The sequence below is a fragment of the Cebidichthys violaceus genome, unplaced genomic scaffold (genome assembly GCF_023349555.1).
Source record: "Cebidichthys violaceus isolate CVI_PGR_0920_01 unplaced genomic scaffold, fCebVio1.0.p SCAF_5, whole genome shotgun sequence".
NCBI lineage: Eukaryota > Metazoa > Chordata > Actinopteri > Perciformes > Stichaeidae > Cebidichthys > Cebidichthys violaceus.
Genome location: NW_027176705.1, coordinates 8674969 through 8698953, shown reverse-complemented (window position 1 = coordinate 8698953; position 23985 = coordinate 8674969). Strand labels below are relative to the sequence as shown.

The window sequence follows — 23985 nt, the reverse complement described above, 5'->3', positions numbered from 1 at the left end:
TAGTAAACAATGCTTTCTGATTTGGGGATGACTACAGTTTACAAGTACATTACATTTTCCTCCTTCTCGCTCCTGTTTTCAGCTCTATTACCCCCAGCACCCAGTCTGTTAATTGCCATTACAGGCAATGGTCTGCATCTGGACCGCCTGCATATGGAAATGCCTCTGTTGACTTTAACATGCTGCTCTCAGCATATAAATTGCAAATCTTCTTTCGTCATCAGTTTTCTTAGTAAGCAAAATAGCTCTAACGAAAGTGAAAATGGCAATTTAAAAGCAAAATTGCCCTGAAACTTTGTCTCACATTTACCGAGACAACTGTGCCCCCTGAGCCTCGACTGTCTGGGCAGGAATCCTGCTTCTCTATTTTTTGGGTTGTCTGACTCATATGAGGAGGTACGAGGTGTGCGTGTGCAGCTTTTTATTTCAGTTTTGTTTCTCTGTGTTACAGAGTGCGATGCCGGCAACTACCTCTTTCAGCAGGGCTGTGTGAAAGAGTGTCCACCAGGCTTCTCAGTGGGCTCCCAGCCCATCAACTACACAGTGGGAAACTTTATACCACCAGCCTCCGTCCCAGCCTGCCTGCCCTGCCCACCGCCCTGCCTGACCTGCAGCAGCCTCAGCCCCCGGGTCTGCCTGTCCTGCCCCCCTCACAGCTCCCTGGACCCCATCTCCGGCACATGCCTGCACCTCAACCAGTACATGCGCGAGTCCCCTGACAGCTTCATGGTGGGCCAGGGGAACACGGGGATGCAGCTCCAGCTCAGTTCCCGGCTGCCTATCACCATCGCCGTGCTCAGCTGCATGGCCATCATCACCACCTTTGCTGGCACCTTCCTGCTGCTGCAGCTGCGCTCCGGCGCGCTCATCAAGCTGCCCTCTCTGGAGGCTGGCGGCGGCCTTGGGGGCAGTTTCAGCCTCGGGGGAAATAGGGTGGTCTCGTACCGCGGCATCCCGACAGTGTGGGGGGACGATGGGGTAAATACAGACTCTGATAACGAAGAGTTTGACGTCCAAAATGAGAGGACTGCCTTTATCAAAACACAAAGTGCTCTTTAATGCCTCCCCCACATCCCCCCCTCTCTCCTGCTTTTAAACTCTTCTCACCCTCATTTGTCTGATGATTCAGAGCTGTGGTAACAACCCTCATGCGGTCTTTTTCTGGTTTTATCTGTCATCCCTTCTTCCCCGTCTCTTACTGGGTTCTCCTCTGAGGATCTGCTGTGGGAGACCTGAAGCCGCTGTCTCTCAGAGCTCAGGATGGTCTGAGCTTTGCTCTGTTCATACTTTGGCGCTTCTCTCTATTAAACTGTCTCTCTCCCTCCTCTTGCCCTTGATAACTAACAGTGTCCGTCTGTCCATTTTCCCCTCCAGTTCCTTTTTGTTCCAGTAAACAATTGATTATTATTTGCTTCTTTCCTTTGTTTCTCTCTTTCCATCAGTTTCCGCGCAGTAGCCAGAGGAGATTGTTGTATGTGTCTGTCTGAATATGCGCGTGTAAATCTGATGGGCAGTGTACTGCCCTTTATAGAGAAGCTAAAGCTGGTCCTGTCACATTTAGTACTTAAAAGTGATAACAAAACGTTGTATTACGAGGCATGAAATCGGATTTGGAAGCATTGATTCTCCCTGAAGTGTCATTTAGTGACATCGTCCAAAATCTGTTCATAAAAGCACCGCTTATCTGTAGCGATGCACAGTGCATTTAAAACATGCACAAATCAAAAGTGTAAATGTTGACAGTTTAATAGTTTCCGATCATGTGTCACATGTCAGATAAACAACACAGACTGTCTGAGAGCCTCTCTGCTTGTTTCTGTTTATGATGAGATAATGTTTTGCATTTACTTTAAACAAAAATTCATCTTCCACAGTCTTTTTTTTTTTTTATCTGTGTAGTTATTGTTCTAGGTGTGAGGGGGGGCTTTAGTTCTCTTATTGTACACCAAGTCTGGAAACCTCTCTCTCAGCTCTGGCAGAACAAACTGTGAGTCACGCAACAAACAAAGCTTCTTCCAGACTTTTGGGATTCAAGATGGACTCAATTTATCTCAGTTTGGAAACTTTAAATTCTCCTGCACTCATCTCCCCAACCGTCACATGGAAGGGTATCAAAAAAGTACGAAAATTGAAAAGAAGAAACTAAAAAACATATACACAAACACACACACACACACACACAGGCTACTCACTCAACCCTGAGGCACAATCCCTTCCAGGGGCATTTCATTTCTGTGTTTGATGTGCTCGCATCCCGGGGCTGAGAGAGAAGCAGCGACGTGCTGATGGGACCGAGAACAAAACGTGACTGTTGAGCACAAGAGCTTCTCAAAAGCAGCTGGCAGGTGTTGAGTTACCTGTGATTGATTCCTTGACAGAGCAGACGCAGTTAACAATACATCAAGGCTTTCCCTTTTGTCAGAGCTATTAGCACTACAAACGTACATCAGACACACCTCATATCAGAATAACTGAAACTTTGTGTGTGTGTGTGTGTGTGTGTGTGTGTGTGTGTGTGTGTGTGTGTGTGTGTGTGTGTGTGTTTACTGCTCATGAAAAATGTCTATCTGCCCTCTGAAGTGACTGTTTCCTTTCCTCCTTTGCTTCATCGTCTCTGCTCTCCTCTTCAATCTTGAATGTTGTTTAGAAATCCTACGTGGAGACTCCACTTCTCATCAGTGTCTCTGCTCTTACCCTCCAGTCTTCATCTAATCTGAATTTCAGATTATCTCCTCAGCATACTTGCCAATTAATTATATTCTGAATGATACTGCAGCAGCTATTTATTCTGAGAGGTTTTAATCATACCTTTAGGGAAGATTGTTTTAAAGTGATTCTTTTTCTGGCTGGTTATCATCTAAAATTTGCATCTCATGATTTAACCCAGTGTAGCCATTTTGAATCCATTGATCTCTTTTTCTACTATGTTGAAATTGTGATTTTTCTTCTTTCTTTTTTTTCCATTTCTTTTTCATTTCCAGTACAGAAACAGTGGAACTGTCTGACAGAGGCTGTCATTTTGATGACATGCATACAAAACTGCAGCTGCTCATCCTTTTCTTTAAATCTACCTCTCATATCATTCAGCGAGGCTTCATACGCCGCTAGAGGAGCTGTTAAATGATTATAGAGGTCAAATTATATGTAGGTCAGATATGACGACGCTTGTTGGGAAAGATTTAGGAGGATAGGCGTGTTAGTCAAATTTATGTTTTAGAAGAGAGACAAGCAATTGTGATTCAGAAACTGTAAACCTGCTGTGTAAACTCTTATCTCTCTCAAAATGTATTGCCTTTAGGATCAGCCCCACCTGGACTTTAAAACCTGTTATTGAAAATAGAAATGGGTAGAAGGATGTCCAAAGAGCTTGTGGGCCAGCGTTTAAGAGCTAAATCAACATGAAATAGTTTCGGGCGTTTTTACCGGGGTGGCTCCATCAGGGGTGAAGACCTTTTTGTTCATAAGTTTATGTCACTGACAATCAAATAATTTCCTTGTTTTGAGGGCAAGAAGGTGCACAAGCACACAAAACGTATCAATTTTAATTCAACCACTTTAGTTGCAAAAACTTTCTCTGAGGGTATTATTCATAAATATTCATAGCGGAATGTGATTTGAATTGCAAAAGCTTGTTCAGAGAGCGAGAAAGACAGAGAAGAGAAGAAAAAAAAACCTACGAGAATAAAGAGTTTCCAAACCAATACCATCCAACATCCTGTTCAAAAAGATGGAGTAGATTGATATGTTTGCTCTCAAACACAGCACTGAGCCAGGAAGCTTAATTCATCTCAGATGGCTAGTGCAGGTGTAGCACATTTGGCTTATCGCTGCAGTTTCAGCCAGGAAGCACTAAACGGGATTGGAAACCAACCCGAGAACGCAAATTTAGAGAAAGTGCCCTCAAAAGGGACAAGGGTGTGGCTGCAGAATAATGAGCGCGTGCTGCATATCTTTGTTATGTACATTAGTGCCTACTGCCATTTAGGCTTCGATTAAGTTTGCTAGGATGCTAATTTAGAAATGTAATAACTACAGCCTCAGACTTGAGCCATGAAATCTTATTGACTTCCCAGCTTGGTGTGAAGTGAGTAAACAACAGATAATGGGCTAATGCGGCACCAAAATTGCTTCCATAAACTATTTTGTTAAACTCTAGATGCTAAGAGTTTGCTTCTTAAGAAGAACTGTAGTGTTGGAGTTTGACCAATGCAATTAGTATTGATGCACAGTCTTATCAACACTATCCATTGTGCATCTCCCCTTTCAAAAGATTTATATTGCTTCCAGAAAGAATAGTTTCCCCTGAAGTGCAACATTTTGGGGGTGTTAAGACAAGTTTCTGTGGCCCCTCGAGTGCACACACAAAATGATTAATGCATCTTAGCTTGATCTTTTATTTGCTACAGCTTGAAAACTGAGAAAACTTTAAACTGATGAACCTGGAGCTTTGAGCATTCAAGTGTTCAACTTTTAAGAAAATCATGAATGCGGGCAGCATTAAGGAGCTAGTGGTTCCAGAGCACAGGAAGCTGCTGAACACCATTAGCAGCCAGCTCACTCCTTTCACTGCAAGAATGTGACGGAAACTACACACTAAAAAAAGAAAAGGCTCTCTAATTGTGCCAGTAAGCAGCTCATCATCATAAGGCTGCCACTTCCCCGGCACTTAAGTGTGAAGCCTTTTAATGCAGAAAGTAACAGAAATGTTACAAAATATATCTTCTCTTCGCAAATTGTCTCCTCTGGCTATAAAGAAAAGACTCGCTCATGGAAGTGATGGAGACTTTTTTCTTTGTACAGCTGATTTATATCATGTGGAGCTCGATGTTGCTTCAGTCCTGCCTTAGGATGTAGTCGGAAGTGATCAATATGAAGTCGGACGGATTTAATAGGAGCAATATCTTTGGCATAACCAAAGACAATCATTTTAATGCTGTCTGTTTAGTGTTACGACGTGTTGCTTTCAGGTTGTCACAGTCCATTGACCCCTTTCACTCACGTTCAAAGTGCTTTGTTGACATCATTCTGTCATCTCAGCTTTTTTTTTTTTTTTTTTTTTTTTTTTTTTTTTTTTGCCACCCTGTATGTTGAACAGCTGTGAAGGGAGGAGGTAGAATGTATCCCGTCTCCATTAACTTAAGGGCTGAATCAGATCTGCGTGCGTGCACATGCTTGTTTAAGTATAAATGAAACACTTTGTGGGGGGTGGTGGGGAGGGGGGGGGGTGTTTAGTGGAGCGGCCTCAGACGACTCTGTTGACCTCCTCCTGCCTCTTCGTTCCTGGCTGCACACAGTACCTTACAGGTTTGTGACCTATGAATAATGTACAAGAATGACTATCTTACATGGGACATAACTCTAAAATAAGGCCTATTTTTGTACTATATGAATGGTGCAGTGTAATTTTCTTGTAATTTAAAGATACTCTTGTTTTTCTCCTTTTATTTAATTGATGTCAATTATAGATTCTACTAAAAAATAAAGATCTATGCAAATTTGAATGTGTTTTTATTAACTTAAATGCCCCAAAAAGTAAATATGACTTGATGTAGGCTGGTGAAGAACTACAGTGGTACTCAACTACAACGATGTAAAAATACTCTGTTACAAAAGTCACAAAAGTAAATGGGCTCATTCTGCACATAATTGGCCCCAGCGACTGATTCATTATCAAATATTACATTATTAGATGTTATACTGATGCATCACTGTGTAAACCGAAATATACTGTTAGCTTAAAAGCTTTTTCTAAGCTAACAAAAACACTGTGATTCTTAGTTTTTGGTGATAATTCATTGATTAAAACAAAGTTATGAATAGTAAAATTCCATTGCTGCCAATGAATTGCCCTAAACGTTCCACACTGTTTCTTTCAACATTTCCCTTAAAAAAAAAACTTGTTAAGTTGAGAAATGTGTGTTGTGTGGAAACATGACTCTAGAGATAGCACCGTCTGTCTGACGGTCGGCCCAATGCTTTGGTCCAAACTGAAATATCTTGACAACTATTTGATGGATTGGTATGAAATTTTGTCTTTACATTTATGGTCCCCAGATAATATATCTGTACTACACCTCTGTAGGTAAATTACACAAGTACTATACTGAAGTATAATCTTGATTTAATCTTCTACTTCATGGGAGTGTTCAGATTTGATGCTTCCTTATACTTCTACTCCACTACATTGTTGACACCCATAGTCAATACATCAGGTGTATTCAGGTGAATCTTTCACGTGGAAGAGTTGCATACATTTTTTTGGCAGCTTTTCTTTGGTTTTAGCTCAGCAGCTCATCGTCATCGTTGATTCTATGGTTGTCTCAGCTGCAATTTTTCATTTGCATAAAATGGAAATGCTCAAGTTAAAAATAGCATACCTTAAAAGTGCATTCAAATACAGTAGTCTAAATGTAGGCTACTAGCTTCCCACCCTGGGAACTTCAGTTATGTAAAATGTTTTCCTTCCACATTTAGTAAACTGTAACAGTGACAATAGGCATTGTCCAGTACTGTTGCTACACAGTTGTCTCTAACATGCAACTCTTTGTAGATACTGCATCTAAGCATTAAAGCAGACGTTTCCTTTGCAGTCTGTAAAATCAGACTGAGCTGCTCTGCATTGTTCACTGTATTTCTGTCCCGTCTTCATCCCATTTTGTATAATGAATGTATTTGATGATGTATGGCTGGTGTAATCATAACAATGAGGTTACAGCAGAGAGGCTGCATTCAACACCAACCAAGTCATAAATACAAGTATTGAAGTGAGACGGAGTCACGCTGTGGTAAAAAGGAAATGAGAAGTTATTTTTTAATTTAATGCAACAAACACCATCAGCAGTCGGGTGAGGTCTATAAGCGATAAACAGTGTACTTAAAGAAATAACACCCAGAGAAGGTTTCAACACACTGATTGTTGCTCAAAGCTGAACAGCATTGAGCAATGTATTTAAATTCCACCCCCCATTTTACAAACCTGTACCTGTCCTCATCAGGCTTTCAGGTCACCTGCTGTTCATGTGGACATTTATAACAAACTAAAGCACTTTGATTGTGATAATGAACTTACTGATGCACAGATAGTTTTACTGTTGTACTTGGTTGAGGCTATCCAGTTTAATGTACACCTAACTCGGAATCAGCAAAGTAACTACAGCTATAAAATAAAAGTACTGATGTAAAAAGTACAATATTTGCCTCTGAAATGCAGTAAAGTGTAGTATAAGTAAAAAGCAACATAAAATGGAAATACTTGTGTAAAATTAACTCAAAAGTGTACTTTACTCCAGTAGTTTAAATGTCCATAGTTACATTCTACTCTTTCTACTATGCATTGCTAAAGATCTCTCTGTCTGTCTGTGTGTTGTTTTATGCATTTGATTTGACTGTTGCAACAATGGCAGGTTTGGGCATTATTGTGCAACTAAAGTTGTTTCTGTATTGAAAGCAAGATTACAATTAAATGCACCACCACATTCAAACAGATATGAGGAAGTGCTGCCTCACATGAACCGCTGTACATTTTTGTTTTTTTTTCACAGGGAAGTGAAAGCCCCTGAAGGCCACAGAGAAAAAAAACTGCTCTTGGTCATTAGTAGCTGCTTCAGCTCTGCGCTCTTTTTCTGACACACTCATGAGAACACAACGGTGCTTGGACTTACTGCTGACAATAAACACTCGGCAGGGAGGAGAGTTTGACTATTCAGAAGATGAGCTTTGGAGAGGACCTGCGATGCCCCCAGGCACATGCAGCTGTCATTCGGTTGCTGGACTCAGAGCTTCACCTGATGGAGGTCATGAAAAAGTGGATGGGTCATCGAGCTAAAAGTGAACGAGAGTTTTCAGTGCAGCTGCACCACATGGCTGCCATGGCAGAGAAGCTGGACCGGCCTCAGCCTGGTGCAGGACAGGACTACATCAGCCAGCTCAACAAGGTGAGGTCTTATAGATCATTAATCATCAACGGACCATCACATCACAGAATATGCACTCACATGTGGTCATATTGGAACAAAATACTTTCCTAATCAAGTGAGCTTTTTTGCTGTCAACACAATTGTGTTTAATATTTACAAAAAAAAGTCCACAAATTTAGTATCCTAAAATAAATCTGTATAAGTAGTCCTCAATTTATTTGAGGTACAAATATAAGAGTATTTGCTGAAGGCAAATAACCCTGACTGTAACCTTTTTTCTTAATCAGTTCAGATTGATCTAAATATATATGTTCTTTATCCAAATAAGGAAGACTTTATTTGCAATTAATTGGATTTACAATAAATCTAATCTTCACATCTACAAGGATGTCAGACTCATGACTAATAAGTCCAACACAACCTGTATAATTTGAGTATAATGTGTTGCTGTAGTGCTACCTGTTAGGGAAATGTCAACGTTTTATTGCATTGTAAAAGTTTTCTAATTTGCTCAGAATTTATTTTTAGGCTCTTTGCAATCGCCCAATGCTTCCTTTAATTATAGCAAATAATTTATGCTTATGAATGCAACCTTTTACAGGAAGCATTATGACATAAACACAATATGAAAAAAAAACATTAGAAGTTTTCTGGGTTCACCAAATACCTACCAAAGATTGGATCACATTGATTAGAGAAGTGGTGAAAAAGAGTTTCGTTCAACAAATAAATAAAATCTAAATGGCGTAAAATTAGTTTGGATAATAAAACAACTATTTTAATTCTGCACCTCATAATCCAGGAGTTATGAGCCAAAAACATTAGGTGACCTTTTAAAAACACTTGGTGGCTCGATACAGGCTAAAAGACACAAATTAGTTTTTGGCCCATGGTCTGACTTTCATCAAAATTTATTGAAATCTATTAAGTATTTTTGAGATTAACAAACAAACAAAACCACATCCAAACAGAGGATAAAATGTGTGGAGGACTGTTGTTCTCTGGACTGAATGACCTGTCTCCCCTGTCTGTCAGTCATGGGGAGTCCTGGTTTCTCAGACGGACTTCTTCAGTCAGGTGATGAAGAAGCGCTCTGAGGATCTGCTGGATGGTCCCATCAGCAAACTGACGCTGCTCATCAGAGACAAACAGCAGCTCCGCAAAACCTATGCAGAGCAGTGGAACCTGCTGAAGCAGGAGCTCAGCAAGGTGTGTGAGACACACACACACGCACGCACGCACGCAAACACACACACACACACACACACACACACACACACACACACACACACACAGTCGTTTTCATGACTTATCATCACATTAACTATCCTTAAACCAAGTTTTAACCCGAAAATGATTTACGTAATGGGTATGTGCCATTGTTCCCATTTTGTCCCACAAAAAGCCATGTCCCCACAACACTGGTAAAACACGCTTACACATACATAACCTCAAATATACAACTACTTACAGATTGCTACTTTCATACCAAAAGGCAGGTGAACCACATTTATACAGTCAGACGTCCACATGTGATAAAACTGGTCACTGGTGAAATTAAACCTTTGACTTCTTTGGTATTGAATTTTGATTATTGTTGCTATTTGTTTGATTTTTTTTTTTGACAGACAACACCCCTACACAAAAAGCCAAATTAAAGAATAATGTCTTGCATGTATTCTTAAATGAAGAAAGCACAGCTGGGGTCTGTGAACTAATACTGCTTAGTTATATTTCATACATGTATTTTGTTTGCATTTTCAGGGATGATATACTTCATCATCTATGTCAGTTGTTAAGAAGAAATGCTTCTTGTATTTTGCAACCACTGTTGGACTTTTGAAATAGCACGTTGAGCTATTGTGTCAAAAGATCCATGTTATGTCAAGGACAATGTCATCACTTTCACTACCTAGTCCAAACATATACAATTACTATTATGTGTTGGCTGAAGTTGACGTTTTAAAATCTTTTTGTTGATTTCTTTGATTCTTTGAGTCATCTTGACATGCACATGAGCATTGCAGTCGCAGCATTATAAATAAACAACAGTCGAATGAAATGAGGTTCAATAGACTGGAAACAGTGTGTGCAGATACATTTTCTAATGCAATCTCAAACTGTTGGCTGCTCCACACAGTTTTTATTACCCAATTACATCAGGGAAATGATGTGCTCATTTCCAGTGATCCATATTGGGTGGCAGTTTGGCCTTCTGGCAGGCAGTTTGTTTATTTTAATTTTCTTACTTTATTGTGCAGACAACAAATTTGGTTTTGTGTGAATAACTGTGTGGCACAATAGATAGTTCTTATGTCGTGATTGTCACTAAACATAAACGTCTGACATGCTACTGTATCGGTTGGAGTTTTAAAGTCTTTGCACTGGCAGCTCAACAAAGGTCAGATCATTTCCTTCTGTGTCTTCTTCTTTCATGTTTGTTGTTCCTCTGCAGTGAAATATTTCAGGGTCGGTGTCCACTTCCTGTGTCATGCATTCACACATTTATTGAGGCAGCTTTTAACCACACAAATTCAGTAGCATCTGTGAACAAAGCCCAGCCTTGCACCAAATGTTTTCCATCTGTCTGTGTTTCTGTGTGCTGCTTCAGGTGACCCAGACAGAGCTGGAGAGACTGAAGAGCAGCTACAGACAGGCAGTGAGAGATGCAGCTCAGGCTAAGAGGAAGTACCAGGAGGCCAATAAAGGTGTACATTGAGTAACTTTCTTGTCTGAGCAGAATCAGTTTCACACTGATGGCACAGTTTTTTTACTGTGGAAATCTGAAATATGGATTTCCTTCATGACATAATGTGTTATCCTCTGTGTGTGTGTGTGTGTGTGTGTGTGTGTGTCCAGATAAAGAACGAGACAAGGCTAAGGAGCGTTACATAAAGGCTTCAATGAAGCTCCACGAGTTACATAACGAGTATGTGCTGTCTGTGCGAGCTGCTCAAGTTTACCATCAGCACCACTACAGTCAGATCCAGCCCGCCCTGCTCAATGCACTGCAGAGTCTGCAGCAGGAGATGGTGCTCATACTGTAAGATTACATCTACTACACAGCGTGTGTGTGTGTGTGTGTGTGTGTGTGTGTGTGTGTGTGTGTGTGTGTGTGAATGAGTGAATGAATGAATGAATGAATGAATGAATGAATGACATTACTTTAAAGTGGTTCTTTTTACTGTTTGCACTCAGTGGGCTGATGTACATGCATACACACAATACAATATAAGAAGAAAAAACACATTTTAAATAAGACATATGCACATGCTTTCCCCTATTACAGCAACATTGACCAATAAGTTATATTTTAGTAAGTGTTATGTTCATAATATTTAGTCATGTATTTGAGGGAAGTGACTGTTTTGACGACTTTTCCTTGTTTGTGCAATAAGAAAACTTAGACATGCAACATCAAAAATATTACTTTAAAAAGGGAATATGATCAAAATGGAAAGCATAATCTGAATTTGGTGTTTGAGCATGCTGTAAATGTGAATCAGCTGTCACAGCTTGTTTGAACTCTGCTTGAAACAAGACAAATATAAAAATAATTCAAACATCTAAATGTTTACTGTGAAAGACTGTAGAGTAGCTTTTCATCGTACTGATATAAATTAACCTGCCACTAACCAACATCTACATTCTTATGTTGTTCTTGTAATGTACTGTACATGTGGTTTGATGTTTGGCTAAAACTTGCAAAAATGCTCCTTGAAAAACTGACCGTATCCTGTTTTCATGTGGCCTCTCTAACCTCTGAACCAGAAAAGAGATCCTGCAGGAATATTTCGACATCTCCACTTTCCTTCATCATGAAGTGGTGCGGATCCACAGGGAGATATCTTCTGCTCTAACAGCCATCGATCCTCACAGAGAATATGAGAGCTTCATCCAGCAGAACCGGTAGAGTCAACATTTCAGATGTCAACAATGCAGTGATGAAAGCTAACCCTGCGGAGCAATGATACTGTGTGTTTGTGTTTACAGGTCTGTAGGGGAGACGCCTGCTTGTGCAGAGTTTGATTGTAGTCTGCTGGAGGACACTGAGCAGCTCAATCCCAGAGAGATTGAACTGAACGACCTCACGCTTGAGACAGTCCAGCACAAGTGAGAACAAACGACTCAATCATCATCCAGATGACGAGACTAATTTCCTTTTTTAGTGTCTAAACAACTTCCTCCTCCTAAAACTCCCTTTACTTTTTTTTACCTCCTATTTCCTCTGACAGTTTTGCATCAATTACTTCCTCCCCTTGTGTTATTTCTCCTCCTCCCAGACTGACTGCGGTAGAGGAGGAGCTGTTGTCTCTGGCTCAGACTCTGGGCTCCCAGCAGATTGCGGTCGAGCAGCTGGAGCTGGAGCTGGACGCAGAGTGTGAGGGTGTCAAGAAGGGCCAGAGGTGAGCGGCCCACAGACAGAAGCAGAATCAGTGAATCTCTTAGAGGTCACAGAGGAGGTTTCAAAATAGAAACACACAACCTTTGGTCACCGTGAAGACAAATTACTGAAGTTTGCCTCTGCAGGCAGTCCTTCCCATCGGGAGAGATCAGTATGTTCTTGGCTGGGCAACAGCTAATAACTAGTGTGGTCTCAGGGGGCTGTAAGTGCCTTATGAATTATAATACAGCGATATGGTCAGAGTTCTGGAGCTCGATCCCCTCATTTGTCTTGGTTGAGGCTGTCTGAAGGTGTTAGAGATTTACAATCCTGTGGGAGTGATCCAGTCATTAACAAGCTCCTGGAGGGAAACAATGTGTTTAGTTATTTATTTGTTATGTGGTGTTGTTGAGGTGAGTGGAGGTTATGCTGCCCTTTGGTTTGTATTTTGAAGAAACATTTTGTAAATCCACAGTGACATGCTGTATGAGCTATGACCCCTTGTAGCTGAGAATCTGTTAACCTGGGGAAGTAGAAGACTGAGTACCTTTACTTCCATGGTTCCTACTCACTATCACTCAGAGATTATACAGAAATATGTCAGAAAAATAGTCAAAGGTTTATATATATTCAGTTTAAGATCATAAGTATATATAACAAAGAAAAACAGCAAATCCTCACATTTGAGAAGCTTTGGCAGTTTAAATTTAAAAAGGACTGCAACAAGTAATTATCATCCAAATCGTTGCAGATTAATTTCCTGTCAATCGATTAATCGTTTCAGCTTTAATCAAATTACCTCAAACTATGTAACTCACTCAACACCTAGTATTTTTGCAGCATAGCAGTACTTGTTGGTTTCCGGGTCTCAGGGCAAATAATGGAGGTGCCAAGCAATAGTGTGTGCGCTGTACTTAATGGAAGCTTGGGAGGCGACAGGGTGCATGCGCAATGCACAGAGAGGGAGGTTGAGGTGGTCAATGGGGGTGCAACAGCAAATTGTTCCCCTGGTGGCCTCTAGCAGGTTAGTCCAGCATGCACTGGCCATTCCTGTACTGTTGAATCTTGTGTTTATTACTGTAGCTACATCAGCATTTGTTTTATAGCAGGCTTGAATCACCTCACTAGCAGGACTCTTGGGTCATTTAAAGGATTACTGGTCTTACATGCTGGCAATCCATGACAAAGGCGACAGCTTAGTCAAGCTGTCGCCAGAGAATCTTATTGACCGCAAGGGAGCTTCTGTAACCTATTTGCACAGGCAGACTTCTTATTGATCTATAGTCTGTGTGGTCTTGTGCTGTCTATTTGCAACACATGTGTTGTTTTATTGACTTGTGCAACCCTTTGTGTTGCTCACATTGACTTACTGACGTACTGCTGCTCTCTGCTTCATCCAGGGTCTACCATTTCAGCAAGAGACATGCGATGGAGGAGTGCCGGCAGCAGGTTGCTCTGTCCCAGGGCATGAGAGCCAAGCTGGAGGTTCAGAGGCTTCTTCTGAAAGAGAAACTGGACCAGCTGGGCTCCAAAGAACCTTCCTCTGCTCTGAAGCTAGACCCAGATACCATCTCACTTTCGTCCAACTCAAGCAATGTATGTTCTCTCTACCAGGGTCTTTCTGGTCTTTTTTAGCGCCTTATCTAATTTGAGCATGAAGCCTATAGTGACCCTGTGACTTTTCCTCTAGCGACACCAGTTTTTAGGGACATTTCTCTACAAATATTGGATGCATTACCAAGAAATCTGGTACAGATATTCATGTTCCCCAAAGGATACTTTTCATCGAACACCACCATTATTAGTCAGTCTTTTGGTTTAGGACCAAATGCCTACAAATCTTTGTGTTTAGAGCTATTAGGAAATGTTAGCATGCTGACACGTTAAACTGAATAACTGATATAGTGAACCTGGTACAAGTATTATGCCTGCTTAACACCAGATTATTAAACTTGTCATTGTGAACAACAAGTTGTCAAAGCGAGCTGACATTAGCATATAGCTCAAAGCATTGCTGTACAAAAGTAAAATCTCACAAAGCCACTAGTGTGTTTGTTGACTTAAAGTCTTGTTTGATTTTGTCAAATTGAGTTCAAAGTCACAATTTTTTTTTAAATGACTCACATCCGACCCATGTGACTTGAGTCCACATCTTGTTTTGTACTTTTCTTTTTTCAGCACCACAGCCCAACTCCCTCCAAGCTCCTCATGGACGGGATCATAAACAATCTGAGTGGCCTGTTTAAACCCAAATGTGAGGTAGGTTAAACACGGCATTACAATCAATTACCAATAATTGCAAAGATCAATGAAAGAAAGAGTACAAGTGGGCTGTTTGGCATTGCATTGTACACAATGAACAATATCTGTTTCTCAGCATGTTGTTGAAGGACATTTTAAGAGGAAGGACACTTGTTCCAGTTGAAAGACACTCCGTCTTCTCACTCTGCCACCTGCCTGCTCTTAACTTTAACTGCAGTGTGTTTTATGTCCACTCAAACCTCTTACCACACAGCAATCAATTCATCATGTTTTGGAGAAAGTGTATCCACCGCTGCAATTCGCTCAGGCACATGATCTTTCTTTGGAGATTGGTGCTCCTGAAAGCACTGTTGGACTTAACAAGGTCAGCTTTGTCGGTCAAGTCGCTACTTTTGAAACGCTGCCTGACCTAAAAGCCATTTTACATTACAACGTTTTATCATCGCTCACAGACGGAGCCATGACCCAGCTGTGCTGCACACAAACCCTCTATAGTAAAAGGCCTTGTGCAGTAAGTTTAGTGTCTGTAATGCACTGGACTTAATAAAGCCTAAATTATTTGCTGTTTTTCTTTAACTGTGAACTACTTCTTGCTCTCCAACTCCCAACCCTGTGGTTCCCCGGAGGCATGGAAGGTGGTGCAGTTAGACTAGTATTACAGACTCTTCTATGAAGCCTCTCCATATATTCTCTGCAGAGTCCCCCTAAAATCCATCCTCCACTTCGTATTGCTTCATTATTCATGTCAGCTTTAAAGATTCTGCTATTCTCTCTTCCTACCTCCAGGTGCTGCCGGCCCTCACCCTGGTGCAGGAGGTGGATCGTCCTCTGGGGCAGCAGGACTGGTACCACGGAGCCATTCCCAGACTGGAGGTCCAGCAGCTGCTGATGAATGACGGAGACTTCTTGGTGAGGAAGAGTCAAGAGAAACAGGGTTATGTGCTCTCTGTGCAGTGGGAAGGATCCTGCAAGCATTTCCTCATTCAGAACACGGATGTAAGTTAATCAATAGAGCAAAACACTTTTGCAGAGAGTTGTAGAAGGAAATCTTACATTAGACACTATGTGTTTCTGTGTGTGTTTTACATCATATCTTTTTGAATATGCATGCAAGTTTTGAATGATCAAGATCACTGATACTGCCAAAAAGAATTAAATGTACTGTTTCGTTCCAAAATTGTATAAGAGAAGAATATAAGAACTTTTAAACTTTATTCTCTGCAAATTAAGCAGATGTTTTGATGATTAGAATGAAAACATGGATACAAGACAAGTTATTTTAACAATCTAACAATTTAAAAGACTGTTTTGTTTATGTTTTTTTCATTACGTAGTCAAGTTTTTCTCCATTCTATATGTTTGCACATCGGATTTTCCGTCTGTAGAATCTGTATCGTTTAGATGGAGAAGGCTTCCACAGTATCCCGCTGCTGATCAATCATCTGCTATCCTCACGACAACAAATCACCAAAAGGTCTGACATTATGCTGAAGAAACCTGTTCTGAAGGTACTGCTGTAACACAATTCAAACATATCAAAGTGCTTCTACAGTCGTCACAAATAAAGACACAAGCGAACATAAACCTGCTCTCTAATGATCTTTCCTTCAAATCCTTTTCCCCTTTCTGTTCTTTCCTTTCTTGCTGGTCTCACAGTTTAAAACAGCACTACTTCATCTCTTATTGTTCATTTTTGACCCTATTAGGACAAATGGGTCCTGGAACACGATGATATTATCTTGGGACCCCTAATTGGACGGGTAGGTAAACTTAACATCTGTTGAAAGAAATGTAGAAGTGAATTGAGAAAAAGCTAAAACTGTTTTTTATTTATTATTTTTTGGTACACACATTAGCTTATGTCCATGTGTCTGTCTGTATCTGAGTCATATGTCTCAATAAAAATAAAAAAAAATGCTGTAAATTGACATAACAAGAGGCCAGCTCTTCATAATTGGTTTGATCAACCAACATGATTGCCACTTTAAAGGATAATTTCACATTTTATCAAGCATATCTTAAATTAATACTTACATGCCCACATGGACATTGACAGAGTTTTATTGTTTGTTGTAATGGTTTCTCCTCTGGCTGCAAAGAGATCAGGTCTGAAAGAGATGTCATTGTAAGTGAATGTAAAACTAATATAAGGGTGAATTGTGTTGCTTTTACTCTGCTGTGGCTCAGCAACACTGTTCTTGGAAATACAAGAGATTGATTTTTTGTAACTGTGGAAGATATCCACTTGGTCAATGTAATTCAGACTGCTGAAGTCTCATATTAGCTGCCGCTGGACTTTGGAGGTAGTTTTTCCACAGTGTGAGTGTAGATTTAGTCCCCCATCACTCATGAAATCACTGACATCATTTAGGAAGAGGTCTGTTCATGGCTGGTATGGACAGGAGGAAACAATCAATAAACTTTTTTAAATTTATTTTTTATTTTACCTGCCAAGTTTTCATAGTTTGAATACTTTAAAGTGGTTAGAATTGATGAACATTTTATCTAAAATTGTCATAAAATGTTAACCAGATGTCTGTTGCACAGAACAATCTCAGACTGAACTTGAACTGTTAACTTTGGATTAGTTATGTCCCCTGCTGTGTTAGAAAGGAGAGTTAAAAAGACTGTAACTAATGTTTGTGTTTATACTACACAGGGTAACTTTGGAGAAGTGTACAGTGGTCGTTTATGCTCTGATAACACTCCTGTAGCGGTGAAATCCTGTAAAGAGAACCTGGCCCCAGAGCACAAGAGTAAGTTCCTGATGGAAGCCAGGTTAGTACACGCACACACACACACACACACACACACACACACACACACACACACACACACCCCTACACACCAACCAGCCTACACACACACACACACACACGCACACCCAGAGATGGGCAAAAATACATCAAAATGTATTTTTGTGAACCCCACGCAAAGGAAGAGCAGTCACAGAATGTCAGTGTAACTAAGCAAAGCTATTAAAAGACAACAACTTGATTGATTATATATATATATATATATATATATATATATATATATATATATATATATATATATATATATATGTATATATATTTGTATTAATGGGACTTAACAGCCCATAAACTTTGGCTTTGTATCAACAAGAAAATATTCATCACATATGAATAGCATCACACATTAGGCCTATGTATACTATAAAAGCAAAATATAGAATTAAAACCAGTTGTACACAGGTGAAGAGCCTAAATAAATTACTGTACTGAGACATGTTGTCCACCTGGCCAACTGTAGAATGTATGAAATAATAAAACTGAGAATACTTTCATAATATGCCTTTTAAATACAATAAATTGGATATTTAATGTTTGTTTTGTTTTTTTAACAAATGGACATCTACTGTCATAGCCTGGCTAACTGTGAACTATATTATCTGCCAGTAATTGATATGTCATTATGACATTCACATTGAGAAGCTACAGCATCACTTGTAATACAGCAAGATTAGATGGTCAAACGTCTCTTGATAAGGTTATCATGAACATACCAGCTCCCAATCTCCCTCTTCCTATAGCTAGCTACTGCACTGATAAGCTAACTTGCTAAACACTGGCTATGCACTAGCCTAGACAGCATGCTAGCGTCATTAGCATGTTAGCATCGATTGCTAGCTTGAAATTATAACCATCACCATGTATATACAATAGGCTATGTAGCCAGACCCAGACATACATTATACATCAAGCTAGTTGACATCTGTCACACTCAGATAAAATATTTACCTTGACAGACAATCCGTTGAACTTGAAGATCTGAATACTGAACTCATGAACTGTATTTTGATTCGTGGAGAAAGTATTTTGAGTATTTTAAATACAAAATTACTCCACTCTAAAGTATTTTGTTACAAATTACGTTAGATTTTTTTATCCGCCCTATCAAATACAAATTACAAAATACTCAAAAGTAATTGAAATACGTATTTCAAATACAAGTAATAGAAATACTGCCCATCTCTGCACACACCTCCTCTTCTGTGCTGTCCAGGATCCTGAAGCAGTACGACCATCCTAACATTGTGAAGCTGATAGGAGTGTGCACTCAGAAACAGCCCATCTACATCATCATGGAGCTCGTTCAAGGTAAGTATGATCCTGTGGGCCTCTATCTTTATATTTGTCAGCATGTTTAAACCAACAGCATTGATCTTTATTTGACCATTATTCTTTATGTGTGTGTGTGTGTGTGTGTGTGTGTGTGTGTGTGTGTGTGTGTGTGTGTGTGCGTGCGTGCGTGCGTGCGTGCGTGCGTGCGTGCGTGTGTGTGTGTGTCATAAGGTGGGGATTTTCTCTCCTTCTTACGGCATGAGGGTCACAGTCTGAAGCCTAAAATGTTGGTCAAAATGACAGAAAATGTAGCGTCTGGCATGGAGTTCCTGGAGAGCAAAAAGTGCATCCACAGGTTGGTCAATTAATAAAACAATATTTGTACAATATTAAATGATATTATACAATATATACAACATTTATACAAATATACTATTCATATAGTCCTATTCATTAAATCAGGAACAAGGCTTTGTATAATTCAAGAGACACTAAAGCAAATGGTTATTTAATCGGATTTGGCGCCTGTAGATGAAGAGAGCCAGAGCAGTAACAAGGATCCCCACCCCATTAAAAGTCATTCTTATTAGTGTTTCGCATAGTGTTCAGTTTTGGTGAATTTCACGGCATGAATCAATAACTGTTGACCTTTAAAGGGATGGAGGAAGCTATTGTAGCTTTACCATGTTTGCCATTCACTTTTGTTTACAGTAATCTCCACGGTTGGAATACTATTCCACAAATGAGAGATGGTTTGCAGACAGTGATGACACAGGAGTCGATGGCACAAACAAGTTTTTAAAATAAAATGTGTGAATTTATTGTCCCGTTCACAACCGGGGCTATGAGTTTGCTAACTGACTTTCAGCAAGCTTGTTCACATGGGGAGCTCTATTTTTTTTCATAAATAACTTTTTTATCTAACAAAATGATGTGCAATGATGAACCAAACATCAGGGGAAGAAAACAACACAAATAGAGAGATTGTGACTGACTAATGCTAGTCCAGCCAGGCTGGTTAGCAAGTTAACAGTTAGCTCAGCAGCTCACCAACTAGCATGTTGCCAGATTGGACTGAATAATATTCATTGTATTGATTTGTATGTTAATGATGTGCTTTCTATTATGCATGTATTGGCTTTACGGTTTTACACAGGTCTCTGACAGGGTTATGAATTAGTTGGGTTTTAAGTTGTGATTGGGCAATCTGATCTGGCAACACTATCATAGCCCTGCGAGTAGTCACCATGTCATCAGCCCCACCAACTTTTTGTGGTTTGACTCCTACTTAAAGTAAGGAGTTTCTGATTGTAATGGTTGGGCTGAACACCTGATTGAATCTGATTGGACATTGTCAGCTGGTAGCTAAACCGCAAATTAATGAGCCACCGATGGTAAAGCATAAATGAGATAATTAAAGCTAATCAGCTTATAGAAGAGCAGTTTCATTGCTCCCCTGAACTAACAAAATGCTCCGTTTTGAAAAATGTATTTTCAGATACACAACAAAGATATAAGTAACATTACAGTCATTTAGCAGACGCTTTTTATCCAAAGTGACTTACAATTCAGATTCTATCATACCGTAGGCACAGCTATGTTTGGGGGAGGTGTTTAAGTGTCTTGCTCAAGAACACATAACTAGTGGAACCGGGGATCGAACCGCCGATTCTCTGATTGAAGGACGGTCCTGCTCTCCACTTAGCCACAGTCGCCCTAACGAAGCAGACATACCAACACAAAGAAGATCAGTGCATGGTTTTCTGTTTGACTTGATTTTAAAAGCTGTGTGGTGGATCAAAAGCCACCATGAATTGAACACACATGAAACATAAAGCACAGCAGGGCAAACCTGCTGTGCTTTATGTTAAAACATGTTCATTTTACATGAAGTATGATGTTGTTTCTACAAGAACAAGTGAGGTACAAGCTGTGTGCAGATGGATTTCAAAGCCTTTACGAGACATAATACAGAACTCAATCTACTTCCCTAACATAATGTCATACAACTGTTCACCAAACTAAACTTTCCCTGCAGCACTTCCCCATATGTGGATGCAGCAGTCAAACAATCGATTAAAAATGAGGGATAAAAAGTTTTCTTAAATAACTGATGGCTGTAACCTTAAAAGCTGGAAACAAGCTCTGCTGGCTGACCTGCAATTGTTTTTCTCTTACATTAAAAAGACAGCACAACCATTAATTCAGCAGCGCATTACATTACATTCATTTGGCAGAAATGCTTTGTATAAATCAACTTACAATAAGTGCATTCAAACAAAAAAAGAAGCAGAGCCTAATGTCCTCAAAACTGGAATTATCCCAAATAAACTTCTAAAAGTGTTCAGAGAGTTACGGTGGAGTTTTTATTACATAAGTTAGAGCCGATGTGTCGTGACTGCTGTCCTACTTCAGTTTGAGTTCAGTCCACAGAAAAGAGCCTTGACTGCCTTGATAAACACAATATGTTGATTAAATGCAAACAACCTGAATGCATATTAAGATTATGTGTTCATTAATTCCTAATTTCTCTTTATGTTAAAGCTTTATTTGTATCGCAATGTTCATACATAAAATCAAGCTCAAAGTGTTGTATTAAAGTTGTATTCAAAACAAATTAAAAACATTTAAACATATAATGGTTCGCAAAGAAACACTTTAAAATACATTAAAGCAAATCAGAAGGTAAAACAATACTAGGGACCTTTTTGTAATGGGATCCCACCAGCCGAGACGCCAGATTGAGCCATTGGCAACTTCCCCACTTCCTCCCCCCTTACTTCAGGAAACCTTGCCTGAACCACATCCATCTTCGAACTCAGCCTTCATTTTGATCTCAACTACACACTGTGGTGGCTGGTAAAGATAAGCAAAACTTTTTGGATATTAATGGACTTGTTATTTCACAGGTCAATGACAACAAAAGGCTGCCTCTCTATACTTCTTTGTATGTATTGACCGTTGGTAGTATTGACAGAGAGACAGCCATGGAGGTGTTAAACCACTCAGAGCTTCATACACTGTTGTACACTGGTAATACGATTTTAAATCATCTGCAAAAGAGGCAGGGAAGAAATGGAAGGATGGGGAAATGGCTGAATACTCATTATAAAGATAAAAAAAGGGATTTTGTACGTAATCTAAGAACACACAAAAAAGTGTGCTTTCAAAGCATTAAAAAAAAAGCTGAAAAAGCTGAGATCAAAATGATGTTGTGAAATTATTCATAACGATGCAACCTGAAAGGGAACTGTAACGTTATAGGGGATCAGGCGTTGAGTGGGAGTGATTATGGTGCTTTGAGTGAGACATCAGTGGAGGTTGTCGGTGCTCCAGAGAAGACGTGAGGTTGTGACACCTGGCTCATTACAGGAGCACTGTGCAGTTTGCCCAGCGGGGACAGATCAGAGCAGGCGGCTGGTAGCTGCTCAGCCTGTAGCGCTGCATGTCAAACTGCCTCACATGCAACAGTTGAGACATGACAGGAACGCCTGTACTCTCGCTCCTTTTAGTCCACTTTTTGCTTTCGCTGTTTCTCATTTCTTCATACAGATCATGATGCTGTTGTGTCTCCTTTGTATCTTTTTTTTTATCAGCCCCTGCATTCATCCCTCTTACTGTGCATCTTTCTCCCCTGTTTCGTTGTCTTTTCAAAAGGGACCTGGCAGCAAGAAACTGTTTGGTTGCTCAGCTCAACGTGGTGAAGATCAGCGACTTTGGGATGTCCCGTCAGCAAGATGATGGTGTCTACTCTGCAGGGGGCGGCCTTAGACAGATCCCCGTCAAATGGACGTCTCCTGAGGCCCTGAACTATGGTAGGCTACAGCTGTTTCTGACCTGCAGTCATAACCAGCAACACTTCTGTTTCTCTCTGCCAGTAAATTGAAAAAATGCCTGTGCCTTTGCCATTGCTGCCTCCTGCTGGTGTTTTAGGTCGTTTTACTACAGAGAGTGATGTCTGGAGCTTTGGAGTTTTGCTGTGGGAAACCTTCTCCATGGGAATGACGCCCTACACGAGCATGACCAACCAACAGACACGAGACGAGGTGGAGAAAGGTAAAGACTCTTCAGGCAAAATAAGCCAAGTGTCAATGTGTTTTTATTTCAGAAAAATCCTTCTCCTCCTTTGTGCCTGTTTCTGAGACTGATGTCTTTTTTAGATTCCACATGTTTCATAAAATGTGTACACTGTGCTAAGATTTCTCAATGTCTGTTTTGACTGACTGTGATGTGTGTCAGGATACCGTATGCCCGCTCCGCACGGCTGCCCCGTGGAAATCTCCAGGATTATGAGCAGCTGCTGGCAGTACGACCCCAGAAATAGACCGTCTTTCAAGAAACTTCGGGCTGAGCTCAGTACCATATATAGCAAAATTACGTAAGACAAGCCTGCTGGTTGGACATGTACTGTAGACTAAGTTAATTTTCTTCTGTCAGTTTGATTTGTTTTCTAATGTTGCATTCCTTCATAAAAGATGTTAAAGTCCAGTCTGAACGCTGAAACAGATCTCTTAAAGACATACAATTTGAAACAAAATGTTTAAAAAAACTGATACTAAACTTTGTGTGTTGTGGAAATAAACTTGCAAATGGGGATTTAAGGACTTGTAAAATATCAGTGAACCAGTTGATGGCAGCAATCTTGTTTTTTCCCTTCTTGTGACGTGTGTCTGGTATTTGTTTCCTCCTCATTCTAAAAACAGAATCCTGTCAAAACGCAATATACTGTGCTGTGTAATATTACCATATCTGTTGAAATGTAACACCTGTGTGGTCTGTCTCAAAGAAACCACAGAGGTGTGTTAATCTGACACACCATCCTAAAATGCTGCCAATACAGACATTGAGACGATAAGGTTTCAATCAGCACAGCCTTAGGGGCTGTTTGTTTCCATATGTGTTGCTGTTGGGTTTTTAGGATCAAACTGCAGACCTCCCTCGGGGGGATTAGTCAATAGGAAGCATGTTGGTGTAATATGACTGCCTGTGATTACACAAAACTATCTGAAATAAAAGGACAGGCCTATTTGTACTGTATGTTAACTTAAAGCTGCTATAATCAATAATTTTACCTAACAACAACAAATAAGAACCAGAGACCATCTTGCGATAAGATAACATCCCCCTTCCTCACTTCCCACCTCTCTACTTGCGGCCCCTTTGCTCGGAGCACAATCATTTCTCCTCTTGACCTTTATTTTGATTTCAACTACATTTCTGTAAAGGTTTGTGATGCTAAATTTGGGGTAACAAAATCAGACAGAAACATAAACACCAGGCAAAGTACTCAAAACCACATCTGTGATACTTCTTGCTAAAGTAGGTGTCTCCAGGAAAA

At 40.1% G+C, this 23985-nt stretch overlaps 2 protein-coding genes across 4 annotated transcripts in view; both read left to right on the top strand.

The window, feature by feature from the left end:
* furina (furin (paired basic amino acid cleaving enzyme) a) overlaps positions 1-5501 on the top strand; it is a 76049-nt gene extending 70548 nt beyond the window's left edge. For both annotated transcript variants that reach the window (XM_068731207.1, XM_068731208.1), the window contains exon 16: positions 452-5501. In XM_068731207.1, the coding sequence (XP_068587308.1) occupies positions 452-1059 (608 nt within the window). In that variant the 3' untranslated portion in view covers positions 1060-5501. The remainder of the gene's footprint in view (positions 1-451) is intronic.
* A 2071-nt stretch (positions 5502-7572) lies between these two features.
* fes (FES proto-oncogene, tyrosine kinase) lies at positions 7573-23673 on the top strand. Of its 2 annotated transcripts, none has more exons than XM_068730945.1 (18): positions 7573-7934; positions 8952-9125; positions 10528-10624; positions 10776-10959; positions 11688-11825; positions 11910-12029; positions 12200-12322; positions 13701-13896; positions 14479-14559; positions 15349-15471; positions 15948-16070; positions 16269-16322; positions 17222-17340; positions 18589-18683; positions 18879-19002; positions 22305-22462; positions 22581-22703; positions 22887-23673. In XM_068730945.1, exons 1-18 carry the CDS (start codon positions 7710-7712, stop codon positions 23027-23029), a joined length of 2400 nt encoding a protein of 799 aa, XP_068587046.1. In that variant the 5' UTR covers positions 7573-7709; the 3' UTR covers positions 23030-23673. The 2 variants fall into 2 exon arrangements, with proteins under 2 accessions (XP_068587046.1, XP_068587045.1); XM_068730944.1 differs by having other exon boundaries at positions 15349-15558.
* The last annotated feature ends 312 nt before the right edge of the window (positions 23674-23985 follow it).